Genomic DNA, 24,018 nt, shown 5'->3' with positions numbered 1-24,018 from the left:
ATCCTATCAAATATTAATGCCATATTTTGTTACAATCCATCATACTAGTGGCCTCAGTGAAAATTTTCAAAGTCAGAAATGTAAAATTCAGGAAAAAAAATTTCAGGACCCACAACTCATTCATCAGTCAACAGATCTTCCTGAAAATTTCAGTATAGGTCCATCCCATCATGTTGAACAATTGATTCTAAACCCAACTGGATTTGAATTATTAGCAAAATTCTTTGACCCCTATGGTCTATTTTTAGTAAAGGTGACCATGTTTTGTTTGCCAAAAATACCCACATAATGACTGTTGAAGATACCAAAAGGAACATTCAAGCAAAGTTTGGTTATAATTTGTCTTGTAGTTTCTGAGGAGAAGATGTTTGTAAAAGTTTATGGACAATGACAATAGGTCACATGGCCTTTAGGTCAGGTGAGCTAAAAAGAATGATATAATGACTCATGGCAAGAATGCTGGAGATTTTACTCGTGCACTTAACTAGTTCCGCACAACTGTTTATTTTGTGCTCCTCTTTATTCATGGTCATATATCTGTTATTCACTCTCTCCAATTTCCAATTCTATTATTATAACATATATATAATGAAATGGTGCTTAATCGAAAAAATATTTGACACAGATCAGTTATTATAAAACAGTATTTATATAACGAACACAAAAAAAACCCACAAAAATGTTATGTATATTTTTCACTTAAGAAAATGCTTAGGTTATCCCAAGCCACAAAGTAAATCAATGATATTACAAGTGTGGCTTACAGCACAACTGTATTTGTGTATGATATATATTGGTACACCACTAATATGATGTTGTGCACACTGTCATGTCAGGAATACCCTCACTTGTACATCAAGTTGATATTATACAGCGGTCAGGTCTCACTTGCCACTTCAAATGGTCACCCTTCAACATAGTACCAAAAACACACTAAACCAAGATAAATGCATAATCTGTGTGTATGTTGATCAAAAGTAGTCAAAAATAAAGTTAAGAATGTGTACTTTAAAATCAAATTTGTAATTACTAAAGAAATGTATGAATATTGTTTACATGTGAGTAATTTGCCTCCATGCTGTCAGCAGAAAAGGTAAAAATGTAGATTGCTGTATAATTCATTCAAGTCCTCTTTATGAAAAATTTTAACAACCATCATACCATTAGCATAATGATTTTGATATCCTTATTTTCCAAGCATCCTAATGGTATGTAACATTAAGATATCACTTGAATTCATGAAGAAACTTTGAAAACAATTTTTTTAACATGTAAACTAATGGGAACGTTAGAAATGGTTAGTGAGACCTCAAATTGTTTACAATTTTGACCCTATCCATTAAAAGCTACACACCAAATTCAAAATCAATCCTTCCATTGGGAGCTAAGATTTATGTGAAGAAAATTTTCTCTATAACTCCATATAGTGAAAAATGGCAAAATCCCATGAAAAAAGAAGTTGATACTGTGCAGCTATCAAAATTACTTCCAATTTATGCTGCATCTATATAAAGCCACCAAACTAATTTAAGATCAATCCATCCATTGGAAGCTGAGATATTGCCATGAAATTTGGATAGACAGACATCAACCACCCACTCGATGAGTCAGGTACAGATGTACAGACGATTTAATTATAAAGGTAGCATATTAAACATCAACACATCAACAGTGAAGTTTAAACCAATTTATCAATTTAAAAACTGCTGTTATAAGATATCTTACTATTCTCATCAAATAATGTGAAGACAACATCTACTATATGTTCTGATAGATCAACATGGGCTACAGTCTTAGCTACATGCTTCAGTGTCTCTAAAAAAGATATAATAGATATGTTATCAAACTGGTTCTACAAAGTGTCTGGTAGTGAATGTGATGTCCAGTCATTAACAATAGGTATATACTTCATATAAGGTTTCAGTATATAATACCAAAACTGCCTTAGAATAATAAGAAAGAATTTTTTTTCTAATTCTTGAACCACAATGTAGGTATAAGTTAATCCAACAAAAGTAAAAGGCCAACAAATTATGTTTGCTATTCATAATTTGTCACATATCTTTGAATATAGAAGCTATTTTGTATTTCCAGAAGGACAATTAAAGGATCCAAAAAAAATTGTGGATTTGAAATTACTGCTTTTCCAAGATAACTACAATAGTGAAGTAAAAATGTGTGGAAAATGTTCATGAGACAACCACTTAAGAAGTGATATACCAACAAAAGGGGACCATTTAGATTTAAATATAGAATATGGTTTACAATCAATGATAAGTACTTATAAAAAATGTTAACTAAGTTGTGACAAATAAAGTAGGGTTGGTTGTCCTTAGAGTAAGAAAAGCTATACATACCTTGATCAATAGATACACCAGCCAAATGGGAGAAACATGACATTATTCACACCTGGAGGAAGAAAATCTATACATACCTGGATCAATATATACACCAGCCAAATGGTAGAAACATCACTTAAATTCACACTTGGAGTAAGACAATCTATACATACCTTGATCAATAGATACACCAGCCAAATGGTAGAAACATCACTTAAATTCACACTAGGAGTAAGAAAATCTATACATACCTTGACTAATATATACAGCCAAATGGTAGAAACATCACTTAAATTCACACTTGGAGTAAGAAAATCTATACATACCTGGATCAATATATACACCAGCCAAATGGTAGAAACATCACTTAAATTCACACTTGGAGTAAGACAATCTATACATACCTTGATCAATAGATACACCAGCCAAATGGTAGAAACATCACTTAAATTCACACTAGGAGTAAGAAAATCTATACATACCTTGATCAATATATACAGCCAAAAGGTAGAAACATCACTTAAATTCACACTTGGAGTAAGAAAATCTATACATACCTGGATCAATAAATACACCAGCCAAATGGTAGAAACATCACTTAAATTCACACTTGGAGTAAGAAAATCTATACATACCTTGATCAATAGATACACCAGCCAAATGGTAGAAACTTAAGGCAGTATCAACATCATTCACACTCTTAAGGAACTTCCAAAAATTGACATACTCTTCAAACGTAATTCCCTACAAAACAATTATCACAAGTAACAAAGATAAGACAAAACAGAAACTAAACATGACTGTATCTCTATTACAACATCACTAATCATTACACAGGAATTACTGTCAATGTATTACATTTCATTTTTTTGTGGATTCTGTCAACTTTCACGGGTTCAAAAAATGTTTAGAGTTAAAATACATCACATTTGCATAGTAATACAAATCAATTTTGTAGGTACTCTATTTAATGTTTTTTCTTATCACCACAAAAATAGCAAAAAGTAGACATTTCCATTAACATGACTAATACCCCCACAGCCTGTTGAACCCTGTACAGTTGGAGACCAATGTGAACACACAGTTCATATTGGACACAATTTGTAAGGGGATAAACTAAGCCCTTTTGACACCCAACAGTACTTATTTTTGACAACACAATGACTGAATATGACTGCAAATTTACATTAAACATAAATTCCTGACAATATGCACATTCCAATACAGTAATTTAACACCCCATTAAGTCTCATAACATTGCTGCAAGTCGTTTAGGAGGAGTTGTAGATAATGCATCCGACCAAGTTCTGCTGAAAAATGTGGTTATATTACATCCCACAAAGTTTCATAACAATGTGGCAAGCTGCTGAGAAAATAGTTTGAACTGGTCATGAAATCTAGTATGTTTACAATATCCTACTTGAGTTGTAATGACTACATCCTGTTTTACAACATATTGTATGTATTACACCCGTTAGCTCTTCTGTCCAGAATCTGTAATCTTCTCATTAAAAATCAGTTAAGCTTATTGGTACTGCATTGCACAAATTTCCATACCAGTAGTGCAGAGTATGACAGACAGGTAAGGTTTAAAATAGTGTTTCTACCTCTACACAGGAGATTGATGTCCGCATTAAGATATAAGCTAAAGCAAAAGAGTTCCCCATAATGCATTATATAATTACCACTGGTTCTTCTTTAAATTTCTTCTTGACACGTTTGACCATTCTCGTCCTCTTACTGTCTGGGTAACCAGCATATGTAATTAGGATGGAAGCAAAATCCTTCTCTGATATTGATCCTTTCTTCTCATAACGTGGATCATATCTCTCAAACTAGAGAAAAAAAAAAACTTTTATGCCATTTTTTCCCAACAAGAAGATTACTTACATTTCATACATAAAGTAAAGAATTAAATTGACGTCTTCTTGTTTGGATGAATATCAATTGGCTATAAAAAAGGAACAGATATGGTGAAATGCATCATAGTATAACCATAATTTTTTGGCAGAAACTTATGATTTTTAAGGTGACTTGTTATGTAATATTCCACCAAATTTTGTTGACTCATATGTGAATAAAATGCATTGCAGGATGCAGCTTGATAAGACTGAAGAGACTGAAGTCTGAAGTGGAATGAACACAACACTCAAACCTGAAGAGGCACTGAAATAAGATTGTGATTAAATGTATGACACAGTATTAGATTTTGACCAGACTGTGAACTTATTTCTGACCCCTTTAAGACCCTAAATTCTTAAAAAGTAAGGAGTATAACCATTTAAATCAATCAAAACATTCCTTTTGTGGTATGGAACCTAGTAGTACAGTTTGATGGAGATCCATACCCAAGGAAATGGGTTATTTTGTGCCCGAATTCCTTCATGGTAATAATTCAATTTTATCATTCACAAAATCCTTCCCAGTCTTGACTTTGATGGTATGGAACTATAGTACAATTTCATATATAGATACACTTTTACCCACGCTATAGTTGGAAACCAGAAAATTGTTTCGTTATAGGGATTTAAAGCCCTTAATTCCTAAGTAATGTAGGTCATAATCATTCAAATAAATTCTAGTCTAACCTTTGTTTATAGGACATTGTAGTACACGATCATAGAGATCCATACACATAATCCCATAAAACAAAAATTCACATATCTAACCAAATGGTAATTCAATAAATCAAGATGCGAAAATATTTGTTTGAATTCGTTAAGATCATTCTTAGTAATTAAAAACATAAAAACTATGTTAATTGGACTTCTTTTGATATGGTTACAGCACTTGAATTCCCATTAGACAACATATTTGTACGCTTTGGCGAAACTGCTTATCGTCAAGTTATTGGAATTCCCATGGAGACCAACTGTGCAGCACTTATTGCAGACCTCTTTCTGTACTGTTACGAATCACAATTTATTGTTAGAATGAATAATTAAAGACCCTTCCAAACAACATTTAGTAGAAAAATTTAATAACACCTTTAGATATTTGGACGATATTTTGGCTCTAAAGAATGATGACTTAAAATACTTATACTAAAGATATATATTCTGTAAAACTGTCTTTGAATATAGCAAATATTGATAATAAAGAATGTATGTTTCTTGATCTTAGTATTCATATCAATTATGGTAAACTTAATACTAAAATTCATGACAAAAGGAATGATTTTTCGTTCACTATTGTCAACTTTCCATTTTTAGATAGTGACGTTCCCTTATCACCATCATATGGTGTTTACTCATCACAGTTGGTTTGCTTTGCTCATATTTGTAACAATGTTTTGGATTTAATAAAAGGAATCCGAGAAATTAGTAATTCAAGGTTTACAATATCACAAGCTTGAAAAAACATTCACAAAGTTTTTTAACTGATACAAGGAACTCACTTGCAAATACAAATGTACTTTTAAAGGATTAATACATGAGGGTATCTCTAACCCTTTGTTTTACGCTATTATCTACACAAAGCACAGAAAGCTTGATATTCGTCCAATAAGTTAACTAAACTGTTGAATAAGCTCATTCGTTAGGGATTTAGTCATGATATTGTTGTCAAATTGCAAGGACAGCATTTTTTGGTATTAACATTGCTTTGCTCATAGGGAAAGAAATACAAAGAAATTTAAACACTACATTTCAAAGCAGTTTTTGACATAACATGACTTGTGTCCTTATTGTGTGACTTATGCTGTACTGTGATTCTCAACCCTGCATGGGAAGAATTGGGATTGATTTTACATAAGATGAGGCATAACTTTTTGTAGATTTAAATTGGTCTGGAACTGGCATGTCAGTTAACTGCTAGTAGTCCTTAGTTTGTACATTTGTATAATTTATATTCAGTTTCTTTATTTCCCCTGTAACAAGGGACTCATACCTTTTTAAACTGATTTTTAGGTGTGTTTAATTGTGTAATATTTTTTCCACAGTGGCCAGATTTTAAATAGAGAGGGTTGTGATCACGCCAAAGTACTTTAACCTTGCCACATTTCTTGCGCCTGTCCAGTCAGGAATTTCTGGCCTCTGTATTAGTTAATTATTTATGTTAATTGAATATATGGGGGCAACTGTTTTGCTTTAAATGTGTTTTTGGAGCAGCTGCAGCACACCCTGTGGTATGCAGGTTTCCTTGTCATTCATTGAAAACCAATGGGTGTCCTTGGGCTGACATTTTCATCCAGTGGGGTTGTTGTCTCTTTGACATATACTTTATATCTTTAAGATATATAAGGAAGTTTAATTTTATTTCCAGTAAATGCTAGTTTTTGGCCACTTCTGCCCGATTCCGTAATGGTTGTTCTGTTAGTAGAGCAAAACATTGCTTTTAAAATTTTATCAAGATCCACTAACTACTATTCAAGTTATCACACCCAAAAATGGTGTCTGAGGACAATGATACAAACACGACATGACACAACCAACATTCCATTAAAAGATTCCATTAAAAGTTTTTCTAAAATTAAAGTTGCTACCTTAAGAGTAGATAGGCCATAATTCATTATATAAGTGATACTACCTCAATTCTGAGCACCTCCTTTGACAGCTCAGCCTGAAAATCTAGAAATTCTTTGACTGTTAATTTTTTCTCTCCATTTGGACCGAAAAAATAGGTCATAAGAGCTGAGCTATAGCTCTTCATCACATTCCCAGTTACAGCATGGTCTCTATGACGACTACCTACTGTTGTTTGGGCTCTAACAATTTCCTGTACCTAATAAAAATCATTGCAAGTAGAATATATTTTAAAGAAAGGATATCAAATGAACAGGAGGTGTAAACTCTGATACATTGATGATGTATTGTTATATACAAACAACAATTCTATCATTATAAACAGATCTATTCCTATGAAAAAAAAATATAAAATGCTAAATCAGAATACTGAATAAATGTACTTAGGTTATAAAGATATTATGATTATTTTGAAAGAAACAAAATGCTTTGCAGGGTGCAGCTTGATAAGTCTGCAGAGTTCAAACCGTGAGTGTGGACACACCATTCAAGCTTGATACAGCTCTGAATTTTGATTGGGATTGATTGATACAGAAAATTTTATCAAAATCGCGGTGGACCTTTTTCGGTCTCTAATTCCCCAATGAGTGAAACCCTAATATAAATTCCAGCATTTCTGTGGAGGTATGGCACATTTGGTACAATTTCAAAGAGATCCGTTCACTTTCACTCAATATATTTTGCAACGTTATGTGTATTATATTACATCAACCAATGCTTGTTTCTGGCTCTCTTTTGGCCCCTTATTTAAGATGTTTTGAGTAAAAAAAGAAACAAAAACAAAAATCAATCCCAGCCTTTCTTTGGTGGTATGATGCCCTGTATTATAATTTCAGAGATCCATTCACAATTAATTAAATTATTGTCCAGACATCACTAAAATGCTTGTTTTTTTGCCCCTTACTCCTAAACTGTTTGAGTAGCAACCACCAAATTAATCCAAGCCTTTTTTTAGAGTATGACACCTTGTGGTACAATTTCAAAGAGATCAATTAACAAGTTATTGTCTTAAGATTACGAAAATGCTTGTTTCTGGCCCCTTTTTGGCTCCTAATAGCTAAATGGTTGTGATATAATTTTATAAAGTTCTAAATACTCATATTTTAATAATTGTCTGGGTGTGAAGTGTCTACAGACCATGAACGGATAATGATGTCATATTAAAACTGGAGGCTGATACTTTGTATACTTTTCATTTCAAGTTTAAGACTTATTCTGAAAGATTTAAATGACAGGACTCCCTAAATGCAACAATAATGTATAAGTAAAAATATGGCATCAATGGAACATGAAGGTTCAGCTAAAGTCAATATCTAGGACATTCCATTATGAAATGTTTTCATTTATGGTTTTAAAAATGCATTTAATTTAGCACTAAAACACTGCTAAATGCATCTTTACTTTATATGTATTTAACACACAAGCAAAAGTCAAACTTAAAAAAAAATGTTTTATAACTTCTACATAACATTAACAAACAAGAGGCTCCCCGGAGCCTGAATCGCTCACCTGGTTGAATTTTGCCTTTCAAAGGCACTAACAAGAAGTTGTCCAACAATATTGACTTAAGAAGTCTTTGGTAGGACTTATCATAAGATCTTCTCAACAATTGAAAGTTTCTTTCAATCTATCATAGTTTCCAAGATATTAACTGGAAACTGTTAAAAAAGGTCATTTTTCCACTTTCAAGGGCAATAACTCTTACAAGGAGTCATCTGACAACTTTTATCCCTAAAGACTTTTGTAGTCCTAATAATAAGGATCATTTCAGCTACTGAAAGAATTAGGCTAAACCTAACAGTTTTGGAGATATATGCAAAAAACTATTGTCTGACCCCTGTTCTATTTTTAGTAATGGCTGCCATGTTTTTCAACGGATCAAAAATTCCCACAACAATTCTATGCAGGATACCCAAAGGAACATTTATATCAAGTTTGGTTTCAATTGGTCAAGTAGTGTCAGAGGAGAAGACTTTCGAAAGAAATAACATTAAAAATGGCAAAAATTGTTGAAAAAGGGCAATAATTCCAACATGGCTTAACGGATTAAAACCAAACTTTGACCAGAGATAGATCTCATCATGCTGAACACTTTAACCTCATCAAAATTTAGCTAAACCTAATGGTTTAAGAGATATATGTGAAAAACTACTGTCTGACCCCTATGTTCTATTTTAGTAATTTTTTTAACACATACCTTATCAAATTCACCTCTATCTACATCTCCATCCCCATTCAAATCAAACATCTTAAAAGCAATCTGGAAGTTCCGAGGGGGTGCTGAAAACAATTATTCCAAATAATCTTTATAGTGCCCAAAAAGTACGTTTTTGTAGAAGATGACATAACTATAAAGGATACAAAAAAATTATTTTAAAAATGATGTTACCTCTCTAATAAATCAGATAATGACATGTGGGAAATACTACACATTTATGTGTGTGTCACAGAGATATCTACCTACTAAAGATTTACATGAAGTATGAAATTGTGATGTGAAATTTTGTGAGAAGTTCACTGACTTAGAGAAATAGTATGTGGGTTGAGATAACCACTGTGAATCCCCAACTCACCAACACTCATATGATTTTCGATACTATTTCATATCCCATTTATGAATTAATTTCTTGATAAAAAATAAAGCATTTTTGTACTACAGTATTTTGAAAAATTGACAATAACATGAAATAAGAAAATCTGATATTCTGAAAATTCCCCTTTTTACCAGTATATAATAGTTGTATTCCAAAAACATGTTGGATAAATCATTATCTCAAGTATCATCTTAATTAAAAATGCCCAGAATATGAATTTTACAGTGCCTGTGTTCTGTGAATCAGAATTATGATTGATAGTGTGACCTGTTTTCTGGGAATAAGAGTAATACTTTTTAAAGTTTTGGGTAAATTCTTACAAGAAAATTACCTTTCCTAGGTTTCTTTTGTAAAAAATTGAAATAACTATCAAATGATTCTAAATCTGAGATGTTTTCACAGTTTAATAACTTGTGGAGTTAAATTTATACATTTTTTGTAGGAAAATTCAAAAATCCCATTTTTAGCCATTTTTGATAAATTCTGACTATCATAATAGCCAAAAGTTATCAAAAGAACATCAGAAGTATCAATTATGATAGTACTAAACAGAAAATACCAAATGAGCCATTTTTAATGAAGGGTTTTGACATTGAAAAATATGTCAATTTAAGTGATTTTTCTGAGGGTAGGGGTAAATAATTCACATTAAACTCAAAAACACATTCTTGGTATCATTTGAAAGTTGAGATGTTTGGCAAAATCATAAATGATTACATCTATATATATTTAGTTTTTTCATATACGAACTTCTATGATAACTCAGTTGGTTGAACAATTGAGTCACAAAAATATTGTACACTTTACCTAGTGGGATACAAATATAGGCTTATACTGAAAAAAGAATCTAAGAATATTCTTTTGTGACTAAGTGATTTGTAATTAGGAGGTTTAAAGATACCTGAAATTCATCATGAATGTGATGAATGCAGAGTGCACGGATGACCCTCTCTGTCCTAAAAATAGGCAACTGGTTGTACTCAAGCAACTGAAAAGTCAGTCAAGAGGAAAATAAAACTCAGAAGGGTAAGAGTTGTCATTTCTGAAAACTAATTTAAATATTGACTTACTCGATAAAACTGTCAAGAGGAAAATATAATCAGAGAATGATATCAGCCCACTTTCTCCTAACTTGTGGAAAATGCTGTCTTCCTGTAATTCCCACTCTACGTTCTTACCATGCTGAAAATAAGTGGGGATAGAAATAATTAGTCAAAATAAAGGATAATAGCTATCACATGCAACTACCAGTGCTAAAAATAATAACATTTTCATATATAAGTTAATATTCATATCTAGAAGCTTACCTACATATTTTAATTGAAGTAACCTAGTAATTACAATTGACAATATACAACTACATTTTAAATACTTGATTCTAATAGAAGTTGAGGCACCAACATTCCAACAAAGAGAATGAATACCATGCTGAACAAGATTAACATCATGCAACAATGACATGTTAACAAAATAAGCTCTTAAACCATTTTTAATTGTGTAGTTGAATGCTCACCAACTTACAATATTTCTTCAACTAAGTTAGGTAGAAAACATTAATCCCAAAGAAAAAATACAAACTGCAATATTTTTTAAACCACCATTCAGTATCTCATATTTAATTTCTTGGTTTCAATTTTTTTACTCAGTATTGGTATATATGAACTTTTAAGTCCCCTAAGCACTACATGATTTTATTACGCTTTGAAATGATAGAAAGAAACAGAAGAGGAAGCATAAGTTATACCTTAAATAACTACACGTACTAGCACCTTCTTGATTTGAATTCCAAAGCATATAGATTAAGTAACACATATTTATTTGTAGGATACCCGATATTATAGAAATATAGAATTGTACACTGCATCCAGTGTTGATGACAATTCTACACTTAATAAAGTAAGTTTTCAAATTTAAAGAGTGAGGCTTGTTGAGTTTTAATATAAAACATTAAACTATTGGGAGTTAAAAACAACATAATTTGGTGATTATACAATGGAATTCATACCAATCATCTGCCGCCTCTAGTGAGGCTCACATGAGATGTGAATAATCATCTGAGAACAAAACAAATCTCTAGTGAGAAGAACAGTTTATCTCACAGGAGATGTGAATAATCAGCTGAGAACAAAACAAGTCTCTATGGAGAAGAACACTTTATCTCACGGGAGAGGTAGAATATAAAGCACATACCAACTAATCATAAGTAAGTATTAAGCTTGGCTAACATTGTCAATCACACAGGGCATGCCTCATTCACTAAATTCAAGATATCATTTTAACTACGGTGATACAAGATTGCTCTGTTAGTAACAACATTCGCATAACTACCACTGGCTAAGAAGAAACATATCTTACAAAAACTAAGGTAGTTATAGTGAGTATGGTACTCTTACTACTGTATGTGTAAATATTTTAAGGTCTTCTTACATCAGCAATAATGCTAAACTGGAGTCTCAAAAGAGCCTGAATCGCTAAACTGAAAATATGTCAAAAAGGGGTGATAACTCCAACATTACTTAACAGATTTATACAAATATTTGACCATCGATAGATCTCAACATGCTAAATACTTTTATCAAATGTCCTAATTTTGCTTAATGTTTTATTTTCAGTAAGGGCAGCCATGTTTTTTGATGGATCAAAAGTTCCCAAACCAACTCTATCAAGATTACCCAAAGAAACATTCAAACCAAGTTTGTTTCCAATTGGTTCATTCAGAGAAGAGTTTTGAAAAATTGTTAAAAATGACAACAGATGCCAAGTGATGACAATAGCCCTTCAGGCCAGGTGAGCTAAAAAGCAGGGGTTTTATATGACTTAAAAAGAACATCACACAGAACTACATTAGAAACAGTGCTATGGTGTGGGATGCCCCGCTAATCCTCCTAAAAACTCTTCATGCTAAAATGCAGCACAGCAAAGTAACAAGCAAAAAAGCTAATGATTAGAAAAAGGATTCCAATAATCCATGCTCTATCGACTACATCTATCTTTTACACCAAGCTACCACAGTCTTCTATCAAAAGAATTTACAAGGACACAGTACTAAATGTTACCTTTCTCATTTTGTTCATCTACAACAAACTTTCTATTGATGTAAAAAGTCTTCTGTTTTTGTATAGAAAATTTAATAGTAAAAAGTGTACAACATTAAGTGTAACTTTTTGTACATCATACACAGAATATAAAAATATGCTTGTAAAAATACAAAGGTATAATAATTTGATTTTAAAATATACAAGAATATATTGGTAAAGCTTTATGCTAGAAAACAACATTTAAAAGAAGAAAATCTTTAAAAAATGAATTTTATTGTACAAAACAGTAAAAACTGGCTGACACATAAATGGATTATTAAAAATCCTGAAGAAATGTTAGTAAAGAAGAGAAGCTGACTCACCACTGATCTGAAATCATCCTTCTACAGGGCAGTGAGACAAACAGAAAGCTATTAATCAGCAAGTTTCATCCAATATAGATGCACTATTTAATATCCCATTGTCTCAAACAACCCGCTCCCCAAAGATGAAGGCCCCTATCTTAAATTAAGCTTGATTTGTATATTTATGTATAACATAGTTCTTTTGCTTCTTCTTCTTATTTGGGGGGAGGCAGTGGTATTTTTTCTTGTGATTGATATTACTTTTTATTATTTTCAATATCTATAAATATCAAAATTGTAAAAAATAAATTTATTTTGTAATGTTTGTGTGTTGTCTAATATTTTTTGTTTAAAATTCTTATTAATGATATAATAATAACACAAATACACAAAATGCCATGAGAAAGAAAAATAATAATACAAGAAAAAAATACCCCCAAAAATTTAATTTATAATGAAAAAACCAACATACATTTTTTTATATAAACACATCATTTCCTTCAAAAGTTTGTAATAAAGTCTTGTAACATTGTACAGGTATTTTTGTTCAAAATAGAGAGCTAAAAATAGTTCATTGTATTAAATTTTAAGGCATATGATTGTATATTGAAATATATACCTAATGTGTTTTAACAACATAATAAATCAATAGAGTGGGACTTATTTTCAAGTCCTTGGCTCAACCCTTTTCATGCAGGAAAGCCTTGAAAATATTCCAGGCATTTACTACACTGGAAAAATGATTTTCTTAAATTTTGAAAAAATAAAATGAAAAATTGGTGTTCCACATGTTTTTTTTTATATGTTTTGAACACATGTTGAGGACTAATATATTAAATCAAAAACAACTACATAAATTAAATAGAAATGAAATGTATTCAATAGTCAATGTATCAAATATAGTCAATAGTCAATGTATTCAATAGTCAATGTATCAAAAATAGTCAATAGTCAATGTATCAATAGTCAATGTATCAAATGTAGTAAATAGTCATGTATCAAAACAATATGGTTATCATATAATTTTGGAAAACATATGTTTCCATGTGTTTTAATATGCAAGAAAAATATATTTTACATTTGTCCTAAACATATGTTGCAATTTTTCCTGTGTAACTTACACCAACTTAACAAAGTATCCAAAGATTAGTTTTTACATGTTTCCCTCCTATTTCACATGAAGTGAATGAAGAACTGATTCTTGTGTGGTAATCAATGTTCACTTATTTGAGGATAATGACTATATATTATTTAAAGGTAAAATATTTATTTTTTTTTAAATCTTCTTATACATGAATCTCTGAAAAAAAATAATAAAACAAAATGTATTGAGTTCATTTATGAGTATTATTGCCTAGCATCAAATCTAAAAACAGGTGTATCATTTATCTTAAACACAAAATGAAGGTTACAATGAACAAATCTGACCCTCTACCTAATCAGAATGCAGACAGCAAAGCAATTTACAGCATCTACAGCAAGCCATTCTAATACACTTCATACACTTAAATGGAATTCTCCTTTTTTTTTCTATTTTAATCTCAACAAGCCAGGCCATTCTAATCATGGTAGTTTATACTTCATATGCTTTGTTATAAAATGATTTATAATGCTGAATCTGAATAAGAGCATAACAATCATGAAACATATTTTAAGAACACACAGAATAGTCTTCAAAATACAACTATTTTTTTTTACTCAAACAAGACTGCTACATGTAGCAGTATCTTTGGCACTATGAGATTAGAAGTCCTAGGAAATTAGTTAATTCAAAATGTTTGTTTAGTATACACATCTACACTTCATAACAAAACATCTTACAAAACAGAGAAGTAAATCATCAAGCAATAGCAGAAGAGATTCACAGTCTTCAATGAAATAGGTCAAAGGTCCATAACTCTTACAAAAAACTATGTTATTTGAACCAATATATGAAATTATAAATGAAAACTATGTCATTTGAACCAAATTAATATTCTAACTTTTCGCATCAAGTGAAACAAGTCAAATTTAAAAATTGGAAACATATAAATTTGTAATTTTTAGCAGATTTTAGAGATTTAACTGTTTCCATAAAGACAATAAATATGTGAAGGATTTGATTCTAAAACAGATTTGGTGGGGAAGTTCTAATCTTAAGCATGTGATGTCACAAATTTTCACAACCACTTATTTGTGAATTATACAGCTCTGCCATGAGAACATGGTATACCCATACCCACCTTGAATTAAAGTGAAGATTAACCGAAACTTGTTAAAAAGAAAAAAGATTTTCATGAAATAGTATACAGACTTTGAAATCATCATAACTTGCCACTCTGTAAAGTTTGAATCAATACCAATAAGGCATTGTAAAGAAACTCAGAAAAAAATGTCCATTTTTCCCTATAGTTAAACAGACCTTAAAACTTTCATAATTTATATAAATTTGATAAATATTATTTTAAGACAGCATGTGACCATCGTGATGATTCCTTAGTTTCATAACTCAAGAAAAGAAAGTTGTCAATTCACCGATAAGTAAACAGACCTCGAGATTCATCTTAATAACTAATTATATAATTAAAACAAGAGGATCACAAGTTGCGTAATGTTAATATGGATGAATAGACATACTGATGGACACAATATGGCAATACAAAAGGCCATCAATTTAGTGAAAGAAGTTTAATTTTAATCCTTTAAGGTAATTACTGCAGCAGCAGAACCATTGGTATAAAATACTTCTAATAAATTAGAAGTAATTGTCTGAATTATAAATGCCACAATGTCTAATTGTTACTTATTTTGTGATGATTAATAAGTCCATTGGCATAAAGGTCAAATTTCTCAAATGTGAATTTCATAAATAAATCTCATAAATACTGTCCCATTATTCCAGTGTCTACAGTTTGATTTAATCAAACTTTCATAGTCTTCACAAAGCGGGGGAGAATTCTTTTTTTCAGCTATTGAAAGACTGACAGGTCAAACATTCTTTCTGCAATATAGGCCTCAAACTAATCTGGACGATTCTTAAGAGTTGAAACATTATTTCTACATTATTCATTTGCACAATGCTTCTGTGCAACCAAATGAAAATCTATATGCATATACATGTACTAGATGAACATAATTCGGAGATTATATTAGATTGGTCATAACCATGATATTTAACAATTAAATACACGACAGTTATTTTTTTCTTTTTTCTTCTCTCTTTAAACACTAATGCATCTATGATTCCATGAAGAATTTATTACATAGAATAATATTTGTGATGAGGGTGAAGTATGTGATGGACTAAACAGATAATGAGCTTGAAATCTAACAATAAGAATAATGGACTTTGATACTTTTTTGTATCTTACCTTGTTTGTGTCCTAAATTATAAAATGTAGTATAGATTGGTTTACTAAAATTTGATGTTATCAAAATGACATAATACTCAAATATAAAGAAACAAATATTGCACTTAGAAGTTGGAAAATGTAAGACATATTCAAACAAATGAAATTGGAGCATATTTTGTTTCATCCTCGTAAACCCAGAAATGTCTTGTCTCCCTTGCATACTACATCCCTAGGTTATTTCTCATATTCTCATATACATATGTTTTTACAAAGCACCATTCATAACTTATTCATCTAGCTAGATTTACCAATGTATGTATGGAATTTTATACCATTCCTATGGTGACTTAAAAACTAAACACGAAATACTGATTGGACAAATATTTTTTACTTTATTTGCAAGGGATAGGCTAAAATATAGAAATAAAATATTTTAATGGGTATTTTGTTTAGATAATCCTGTTACAAAATTTGATAGAATCAATCTGTATGTCTGAAACAACAAAGAAATTATAACAGGAATAGGTATGGTGAATTGTATGCCAAATGTCTCAGAAATGAAGCAGCAGCAGGTAAGGAAGGCACAACTGGGTTTCCCATGATGAATTTGTTTGTTATTTTGGGTTTATTGTTTAACTCAGTCATTATTCTAATTCTGATTTATTTTTCATCAATATTTAAAGATTTAATATTTCTGGCCTATAGAAATTAACTGTTGATAAATAATGTAGACCAATAGATATACAGCATGTCCACAACAAGAGCATTGACAAGCAGCATACAATGTAGTCATAGAAATTGGTATAGTGATACTAAACTTAAGGTAAAAATGTACATTAGTAATTTACAGTCAATGTACAAGTATTAAATTACAATACTTACCTGTGGATCATACTTCAGGAACTGGTCCAATCCTAAACCTATCCAACATAAAACATCAATTGTCAGTAATATCAAATTTGTATAGCAAATAACACCAAAAAGAGTTTAAAAAGTTAAGTCTCTCATTCCATAGTAAGTATTCATAAATACTGAACAGCAACTTCAAGCAAATCAAAGTTCATTTAAATCAAAAGTAAATATAGAACAAAGTGCTGCAAAAAGAAGCATGATAAAACCGCAGCCTGTTGAACTCATGTGTTTTTTTTGACACAAGTGAGGACACAATATTTGTTTTTAACACACTTTAACATAGGGACTTACAATTCAATATGAACACAACAACTGGTTTGAATACAATATTTCACATTATTACATTTGATTTTCAAACAATGTATATCTGACACACCCATATCTTGTTATATTGCATGCTTGGTGTTTTGATTACATGTGGTATTGCATGGCTGATGTCTACGTATCTCCTTTAAGTGTTCCATTAAACATGCCACTGCATGCACTGAGGTGCTATAATTGAACAATATTTTGAAATTCAATTTCAGTCAAAAATTCTGTTGAAAGATCCTTATATTGACCAATTTGGATCCCTTTACGTCAAAAAAAGTTAATGACAGAGTAAATTTGTTAGCATTATTCTTAAAAGCCCTTGTTATGAGTATTAATTCGCAAAAAAAATCAATAAATTAAGATAAAAAGAACTTAAAAATACAGTACTGAGAAAGTATTAATGTTCGTGGGGTACCAATTTTTGTGGTATTCGATGGTCAACCTAACCAAAAAATTGCAATTTTTTCTTGATGTGTACTCTGAAAACCTCAAAACCACAAATTCAAGAATCCATGAACTTCTTCCCTAAACCACAAAAATTGGTATCCATGAAGTAAAGTACCAGGTTCTATTACCAAACATTTTTGTCCTATCACTTTGACTAAATGTTTGACTGTAAACCTATTTTAACAGTTTTGGCCCCTTTTTACAGAATGGCAAGGGCAATACTCTGATGGTTATTTCTGAAGTTCATGAGGTATAAATACTTGGATTGTGTGATAAAATCTCTTTTTTTTTCATCATGTGCCACATCTTTCACACATATTGCCTGACTCTTAAACAGAAAAGTACTTATATAGCAAGCTTCCTCTAGCAGCAAGTAACAATATACCATGACATTTGGTTAACTACAACTAAAGAAACCAAAAATGTAACGCTAACAATACAGACACTATCATAAAATAGTACGAAATTTTGTGGTCAAACAAACAAACCAAATAAACTGGACCAAAACAGTAATAACTTGATGGATTTGGCAAAAATCATGTTAAAAAATAGTTTTAACTGTAACCTGACCTTCTGGCTGCTTCATTCCTGGTGTGATAGACCTGACAAAATCCTCAGGGGTCATGTACACCTCCCATTCACCATTCTGATGCACTTTCAATGTGGCAAAATAACGAAATATCTTGTCAGGTGTAGAGTAAGAACGAATTCTGTTTTCATATTCTATTACCTGGAGAATAACAAAGTAAAATCTTATACAATGAGCTTTAACCAATTAGTTTAAAATAATGGTTCAGGGCAAATTTAATACTGTTTGTGATTTCATTTGCTAAAAAAATAATGGTTCAGGCCAAACCTTATCCTGGATGTGGTCTCATTCCCTCAGAAATAATGGTTCAAGCCAAACCTTTTCCTAGATGTGGTCTCATACTCAAAATAAAAAGTGACTTTTGACACTTGAATTGCATGTTTACGGATTAACTTTTTATTGACAGTTCTCAACGTGTGTATTCAACAGTAATCTTTTATCAGTGATTACCTGTAGTGTGTGTTTGACACTTACATTTTGTTCTTTTTGTGAATAGAATGCTTGCACAGTATTGATTTCTATTCTTTGATGTAACAGGTACTCAATGGCCATTGATACAAATCATTGATATAAACAAGATCATGAATTTAGAAATTATAATCCACATGCTTTTACCGTATATGTTTTAATAAGATTAGTATAAATTCGTACTTGATTGCATTTATTACACTTACACAAAATGAAGTTTCTATTCAAAATTGTGGAAACCACGATTATAGACTTGGTAATGTGAACATATTTTCGCAGGTACCAATTTTCGCATTCTTGAAGCAACCGTGAAAATTAATACATTTACAGTACCCTGGTCCTTGAGAGAGAAGAGTATCATAAAATTAAATTTACATTTACATAAAGTATTCTTACCTTTCTGTCCCTAAATCCAATTTTCTGTGATTTTTTCTTCTTTCCTTCACCAACTTGTAAATCATCTTCTTCATTAGAACCACCATCTACTTCATTGGTTGCCGCTTTAACCCTTTTATCAAACTTTTCCAACAAAGAGGATGCCCTACAAATACACCAGTGAAATGACCTGATTGATGTTGACCAATCACTAGTTGGCTAGACCAATACCAATTTAATACAAGTCCAGCTAGGCTAGTGAGTAATTCAAATTATAGCTCTCTGGATAGAAATCTGCCCTACATTATACCAATGTGTCCTACTTAACTACCAATGAACACCTGTGTGATCTTTTGGACACAGCCTTTTAATTTTGAATAACTGTCAATTATGATGACCTTAACCTTTAAATTTGCCATCCACCATTATAACTGACAGCTATTAAAAATTAACAACTCTTATAACTCAATCTTTGGTAAAATATGTTGTATAAGGTATGTTTATGTTTATGAAACAAAATCATCTGTAAATGATCTGTAAGCTGTTACCACTGTCCATTTCAATGTGTTCTAAATACATCTATTAACCTTTGACCCTATCTAAAGGTCAAAAAGGTTGCCCTGTAGCTTAATCAGTACCAAGGAAAAATGTAGTGATATAATGTCTAAGTACATGTACATGTATATACAAAATATAAGATAAATTGCTGTTAAGCCACTTTTATGGCCTTATAACACCTCCTCCTTTCATGAGTTTAATCTGTAAGCCATATTAAAAATTTTACTAAACATTTACATTTGAAAGTTAGTTTCCTGCTAGAATGAACTTACCCTCCAAACAGAATGAGAACAAATCCACCAAGACACATTATATTAGTAAACCAGGTGACTTTGGAATATGATCTGGTCTTTTTTTGACCAAAGTTAGTGTAACCTGGTGGTTTCTCAGGCTTATCTGGTCGTTCTTGCTCAACAGATTTGACATTTTCTGTTTGTACATAGCGATAACACTGAGAGAATATTTGATATGATGTCCTTTTATTCAGATAAAGCAGTCGAATAGTATCATAGTGAGTATTATGTACTAGGGCGACCGATTTTGTTGGAATTTGACGTCTGATGCACTGACCAAAAGTTCTATACATCATCTACAAGTAAAGAAAAGACTGCAATGAAAATATTTCACTTTTACCAATTACCAAATAGATGTACTCATATCAAATCGGTATCCTATACTAAGATATAATTGACATGATTAATAACAACACAGATTGTACATACATGTATTAGCCAATAGGCCCCAAAAAGTCTTGTTTCTTGCTTTCAGTAAGAAAAATATAGGATAGGTAGGCAGGGAAATTATTTCATTTTTCAAAAGCATTATACTGGGTACATGTATATTGGGTTAATTGGGGAAAATCTATATAGACTTCAACAGTGCTTGAGTTAAAATGACCATAAAATGTTTAGGCTAGGCACAAAAATAAACAGCTGTGCCAGGAACGCATGATACGCCTGTCGTCTTATGAAGAAAAAAACATAACACAAGGTTGTACAGGATGTCATGCTAAGTATATCCTGACTCATTCCTTATTCCTGCTCAATAGGAAAGTTTTTTAAGACCCAACCACCCATACATATTTTTTAAGGATTAATGCACTTCTTAAATTCCCCTCAAAATCCACCAAATGTGAAAAAAATACCTCCTTTCTTAATTAAAAAAAAAATCAAGAAAAAATTCAATAACTCAAGAATTAAATATAGAATCATCATGAAAAGTTTTAAACAATAATTATCAATCATTTTTGAGATATGGCATGACATGAGAAAAATCAAAGGCTGAAGCCTTCAAAGTCAAATATTCTCTGTCATTGATTTTGAAATGGCAGGAATGCAATAGGCTCTAAAATCATGTGACTTCTGCTAAAATCTTGGTTCCCTTGAAATAATTGCGTATTCTTTCATAACCACGATGACCAAATGTTTTCATTTCCCCAGAATCAGATTAAAAACTGACAATGGCTATATATATAGATATCGGGGTGCTGATAATATATATGACCTACATGTATAAAAAGTCAATTGTAACAAGCACCTATGTTTGAATCATAAACTGGGTAATATTACATAAATTCAATGATAACTGATCATTTCATCTTTTAATGCAAACTTCCCTTTCTCATTCAAGCAAAAAAACACACACAGATGTGTATGATATTTTTTAAAAAGAGGTATGTTGTAGCGATCTTTGGGTCGCTTATGATATTGATCAGGGAACCGGATTAGAAACCAGAAGTAACAACTTGCTATGAATATTCATAGATATCGGGGCCCTGCTAATGTGTATGGCCTATATAGTCTTGTAATGAGCACCTGTGCCTGAATTTGAAACTGGGTAATGTTCAAAGCTAACCGATCATTTCATGTAAACTTTCCATTCTAATACATGCAAGAAACACACATAGAACATATGTGTATGATATTTAAGAGGTACATTTTTGTCTTGTATAAAGTTAGAACTATGCAATATGGCAGTAAACACGGCAGTATAAATATACAATATTATGCAAATCATATGAGAATATAAAGTACTGAAATTAATTGCAAGTGCAAAAAGTTGCTAACAATATTAGTGACTTAAAAACACCACCAATTTAAGTAACAAAAGTCTTGTAACTCAAAAAGTTTTAATCTGATTTTCACAAAAAAGTATACAGACCATTTCACCATCATAAGAAACATCTTTCTTAAGTTTCAAGAAATTTAGAAGAGTTGTTCTCAAGTTACGGTGCAATGTGTTTAGGACGAACAGATGGATGGCCGACATTTGTGTACCATAATACATCCCTTCAAAATTTTTACAGCGTGTAAAAACCATGGTAGGTAATTTAATGATAAATTAAACAGTACATGTTTTTGACCAACCCCGTTTTAAAACTCAATTTCCACTTATATTTTAACATAACTTTTCAGTCACTTTTCACCACCTTTATTTCAACCAAACTATACCATACTGTAAAGGCGGCTATAGATACAAAAAAAAGAGAGGAAATTAACACCGTTTAAGTATTACACTTTGAATTCATTGAACACTTAAAAAGTTGGAATGAGAATTTGTGTATATTAAAATGATGTGTAGGTACTTACAGAAGATTGGAATCCCACTTCAGGTAGTAGATATATATTTTTCAAAATTTTTATTTTTATTTTTTTCTGTCTGACCAAATCAAACCAGTCAAAAATCTGTAACCCAACAAATTAAAATATTGTGGCCTTATAAAACATTAATTGTATATAAAATCGAACTTTTTGTCATCACTCTTTTTTTTTCATGGAATTGCCACCATGTGTATCTATCACTTCATGCCCTAGTAATGCACCCTCACATTCATTTAAGTTCTCATTAGCCTAGGAAAGAAAGTTTGAACCCTTTGTTTATATTGTGTTACTGTCACCCTTGAAATGGCATGTAGAAGCCAAAACAGGGGTAATAACGAATTTACCAAACTGATAAAATCTAGGCAGTAATATGGACAGAGTGTCAGCAATGTCCTATATATGTACTGTAAGACCAGAACTATGAATGCCATTTGAATGGCTAAAAAATATTCTGATGGAAGTGAAAAAATTTGTAGACATAGAAGTGGAGCATTGCTCATGTATGGAGATGCTGTTTTGTCTTTTAATATGTCACTGGATACGATTTTATATTCATTTATTTATTCAATAATAATTAAAAAATGATTGGCTGTGTAGAAGTGTATTAAGCTTTCCCAGAAGTAAGTCTTACACATTCTCATCACCAAACGAGACTTCACCCATAGCAACACCATAAATAAAGAAGGAGCTCGGTTTATCATAGTCATAACCTAAAATAAAATTACAAAGGAACAGTCTAAGAGGCAATTTGGAAATATATGGGTAAATACTGGAGAAGTATCACAAACATTTCCAACAACCAGATGATGATTATGGGTTTTTAACGACCTTGAATACCAATACAGGTCTCTCAAGGTCAATGTTAGTTGGTGAATAGAACCAACTGGTGTTGGTAGTGGAAATCAGCCTTTGGGATTATTGACTGAAGAACTCGGTTCAAAACACTCATTTAAAAACATTTACGTGATGATTTAATGACTGAGAGGTAATCTATTTGAAATCAATTAAATAAATACACACATTTAACACATACAATGACATAAATATACAAATTTAATCTTCCATACAGGTCAGGTTAAACGGAACAGCCGTTATTTTGGCTCCGCCTAAGGAATTTTTTGTCACAAAAATTACCGTATTTGTCATATTAGAAAATAAATAATTCCTTCCGGGGGTAGCTTTGTACTCATTTTAACATGGGTTTGGCATTTATATTCTTACTTAACACCTCGCTGTTGCTGGGTGTTAAATGGTCGAATATAAATGCCATACCCATGTACAAATGAGTACCAATCTACCCCCTCCACAAATTATCTCTTATTATATCTAACAAAATGATAATGGAATAATCCATAAATGGGTACATAAACCAGAGTTAGTAGTTTTGAAATTAGTCTGTGTTGTGACTTGTTGGCCTGTAGTGGACTAAAGAGAAGCTGCTACCATTGAGGTAAGAACGATAACAAGCAATAAATAAGAATTGCATTTGCTTTCCTAAATAAGGGCTAGCCACCGGAAATTGAGCAGTGGTTGTCAAGATGCATATGTACATAGACAGTGCACATAGACTAGTAAACCTGATTCTTA

At 31.4% G+C, this 24,018-nt stretch overlaps 1 protein-coding gene across 7 annotated transcripts in view; it reads right to left on the bottom strand.

Annotated features, from left to right (window-relative positions):
- Window positions 1–24,018, bottom strand: part of LOC148618454 (calcium uptake protein 1, mitochondrial-like) — a 28,773-nt gene that overhangs the window by 1,783 nt on the left and 2,972 nt on the right. For 2 of the 7 annotated variants that reach the window (XM_088577412.1, XM_088577411.1), the window contains exons 2-13: window positions 20,104–20,420; window positions 19,295–19,439; window positions 18,412–18,571; window positions 17,053–17,090; window positions 12,857–12,877; window positions 12,513–12,530; window positions 10,527–10,638; window positions 9,060–9,142; window positions 6,867–7,061; window positions 4,025–4,174; window positions 2,975–3,083; window positions 1,726–1,815 (exon numbers count right to left, since the gene is read on the bottom strand). In XM_088577412.1, the coding sequence (XP_088433538.1) occupies window positions 1,726–1,815; window positions 2,975–3,083; window positions 4,025–4,174; window positions 6,867–7,061; window positions 9,060–9,142; window positions 10,527–10,638; window positions 12,513–12,530; window positions 12,857–12,877; window positions 17,053–17,090; window positions 18,412–18,571; window positions 19,295–19,439; window positions 20,104–20,420 (1,438 nt within the window). The remainder of the gene's footprint in view (window positions 1–1,725; window positions 1,816–2,974; window positions 3,084–4,024; window positions 4,175–6,866; window positions 7,062–9,059; window positions 9,143–10,526; window positions 10,639–12,512; window positions 12,531–12,856; window positions 12,878–17,052; window positions 17,091–18,411; window positions 18,572–19,294; window positions 19,440–20,103; window positions 20,421–24,018) is intronic. The other 5 variants (XM_088577414.1, XM_088577413.1, XM_088577417.1 and 2 more) reach the window with 3 other exon arrangements.

The sequence above is a fragment of the Perna viridis genome, chromosome 4 (assembly GCF_037379345.1).
Source record: "Perna viridis isolate PV_CMFRI_1.1 ecotype Kerala chromosome 4, ASM3737934v1, whole genome shotgun sequence".
Classification (NCBI taxonomy): domain Eukaryota; kingdom Metazoa; phylum Mollusca; class Bivalvia; order Mytilida; family Mytilidae; genus Perna; species Perna viridis.
This window is presented reverse-complemented; position numbering and strand designations above follow the sequence as displayed.